General features: G+C 40.9%; 1 protein-coding gene across 1 annotated transcript; it reads left to right on the top strand.

Annotated features, from left to right (window-relative positions):
* The first annotated feature begins 65 nt into the window (after window positions 1-65).
* LOC114578403 lies at window positions 66-2,057 on the top strand. Its single transcript, XM_028691566.1, has 4 exons — window positions 66-131; window positions 246-396; window positions 919-1,155; window positions 1,444-2,057. Exons 1-4 carry the CDS (start codon window positions 66-68, stop codon window positions 2,055-2,057), a joined length of 1,068 nt encoding a protein of 355 aa, XP_028547399.1.
* Window positions 2,058-2,680: the final 623 nt, after the last annotated feature.

The following is a 2,680-nucleotide window of genomic DNA, read 5'->3' as shown; positions in this document are numbered from 1 at the left end:
CTAGATTGGTTAAGACTTTTGAGAAAAAGGCAGTAGTGTCGGCAGTCGACAAGGGAAAAAGGCTAATGACTAGTCAGCCCAGTGTTCCTCCACCACCGCCACCAGAGCCAGCGAAGAGACAGCCCTTTCAGGTCACTCCTCATTACACCAGAGATCCAAACTTTATCCCTTTTAGAGAGAGATTAACAAAACCATATCCATTTAAAAGGGAATCAGTTAAGAAGATTTTTAAGAGTTTGTTGAAGAAACCGGATTTCCAGCTGCCAGAGGCCAGGAGGTCTGAAGATGAAAGTAAGAAAGATGATCCCAAGTATTGTCCATACCACCGGATGCTTAGTCACCCTCTTGAAGATTGTGTCATGTTCAAAGATTGGCTTGAAAGGAACTACACCCAAGGTAACATCAAAATACCTAAGGAATACTTGGTCGATTCAGAGAAAGCTTCAATTAAAACCATTTCAGGTAACCCTCTTAACTCTCCTTATTTTGTTGAAGATGATTAGGACATTGCTTTGTCCCTGACATTTAAAAAGTCGATTAACAAGTCTTTTCGTCTTTCTCAATAGCTGACTACGATAGCCCAGGCCCCGACGTGGAAGGTTGACCTAGACGCTTTGCAGGAGGATGTTGAGCCACTTTCCTCTCCAGTAGTCACAGGAACTACTGTCAAATGTTTAAAAGAAAAGGAAGTTGATTTTATAGAGAGGAAGTGTGTAGATAAGAGATGTATTAGGATGATGGATGGGGGTGTTAAAACCCTTTCCCCTCTTTTGTTATCTGACTTTTACTTTGCCCCATCAAAGGCGAAGGGTCAGAAGATGAATAAAAAACATCCTTCTGCTTCTGTCTTGATGATTAACCATGGAAACGAAATGCAAGTTAACGACTCTCATGTTTTAAATTAAAACTCTATTGAAGAAAGTCTTAACATCAAGGAAATTGACCTTCCCGAATCAGCTATTCAAGAAGAGGTCGAATGTGAAGCTTTATCAGAAAGTGATTTCCCTCAAATCAACTTTCAAGGAAATCCTATCTTGATAGAACTTTCAGATTCTGACTCGCTTTTGGGAAATGTTGATCGAACGCCTATGGTGTGCATAGACACTGCTCTAGTTTGCCCTCCCGATGATATCGAGCAGGTGCAACTCCGTGGAGGTAAAGTCTTACCCCCTAGGCTTCCCCCTCAATAGAAAGGCAAGCAAATTCCCTTCGAAGATTTAGATCCAAATTCCCCTCAACAACCAGACTTCCCTTTAATTCCTCCGGGTTTTGAGTTTGTCATTCCTAAGGTTGATTATAACGTTTTAGCCCATCTTAGAAAGTTGCCAGCAAAATTAAGTATTTATGACGTCCTCCTTCTCTCCAAAGAAATGAGGGAGTCTTTAATTAAAGAACTTCTCGACCCCAGGATTTGCTTAACCTAGTTGGCTGCAACTTCAAAAGGTGAGGCATTATACTTCAAAGTGGTTCCTGGAGTTACCATTTCAGATGAAGATTTGCTCTTGAGAACTGCTGATCATAATCGTCCCCTTTACATTACTATAGATGTGGGAAATTTTAAGTTATCTAGAGTCCTTGTTGATCCAGGTGCATCGGTCAACATAATGAACATAAAGACCCTCGCATACCTCAGAGTTGATACTAGCAAGCTCTCAACCGATAGGTTGGTGCTTCGTGGGTTTAATGAAAAGGGAAAGATGGCTTTAGGTTCAATCACTTTGCTCTTACAAATAAAAGACTTGAAAACTGAAGCTAAGTTTCATATAATTGATTCGGCGACGTCCTTTAATGCCCTTTTAGGTAGACCTTGGATTCATGAATATAGAATGGTTCCATCTACCCTTCACCAATGCTTCAAGTACCAACGAGATGGCATTGAACACGTGATTAAGGGTGATCTGCAATCATTTTTGATTCAAGAAATCGGGATCTATGAAGATGCTACATATTTTGTTCCAAAAGGGTCCTCGTCCCGCTCTAAGTTAGAGATCAAAATTGAGGAGAAGTTGGTTGGACAAAAGTTCAATCAAGAGAAAAAAAAAAGAAAAGTTTGTTGATCAAGAAATGATACAATTAACCAGTGAAGACGACTCTGACATCGTTGTCCTTAGGCCTCCGAACACATTACCTCAAAGAGGTGGGAGGATGGCCTTAAGGGCACGAGGTCGAGGCCGTGCTTCATCAGAAAGGAGAATAGCACCTGTTTATATTGATTTGGAATCAGATTCCAAGATTGAGTCCAAGGACCAAGGTGCTGCCTTCTCCCTCAATTATAAAAATACAAATATTTCTCTAAAATTTGATCTCACCTTAGAAGAGGACAGCGACATTGAGGAAGATATTGTAAAGGTGAAAAGTGACGAGCCTGAATTAACAATGTACGAAAACCTTCGTAGAAGGATTGAGGCCCTTTTTCTGACCCTACTGTATGCCGGCAGGATTGCAGGGTTAGAAGTTAAAGTGGCCCCCAACTTGAACGGCGAAGTAAAGAAAGTCCAAAAATTCTTTCCTGGCTCCCCCTCCGCAAGGGATCAAAGTGATGTAACCCTTGAGGAGGCAGATTTTAATGAATTTATGGAATTGCCTTTTGATTACTTCCCTGTTTGTGTGAAAAATACTTTCTCTAAAGGTTCTGTACCATATCGATGGACTAAGGGTTAGGCGAGATACCACGAAAATA

The sequence above is a fragment of the Dendrobium catenatum genome, unplaced genomic scaffold (assembly GCF_001605985.2).
Source record: "Dendrobium catenatum unplaced genomic scaffold, ASM160598v2 original_scaffold_12990, whole genome shotgun sequence".
In the NCBI taxonomy this organism is placed as follows: Eukaryota; Viridiplantae; Streptophyta; class Magnoliopsida; order Asparagales; family Orchidaceae; genus Dendrobium; species Dendrobium catenatum.
The sequence above is the reverse complement of the archived record's forward strand: the minus strand, read 5'-3'. Positions and strand labels throughout refer to the sequence as shown.

Coding starts and splice junctions, on each gene's coding strand:
- LOC114578403 (XM_028691566.1), top strand. CDS start 66: ATGACTAGTCAGCCCAGTGTTCCTCCACCACCGCCACCAGAGCCAGCG. Junction 132..245: donor CGAAGAGACAGCCCTTTCAG/GTCACTCCTCAT, acceptor AGTTTGTTGAAG/AAACCGGATTTCCAGCTGCC. Junction 397..918: donor TGAAAGGAACTACACCCAAG/GTAACATCAAAA, acceptor ACTCTATTGAAG/AAAGTCTTAACATCAAGGAA.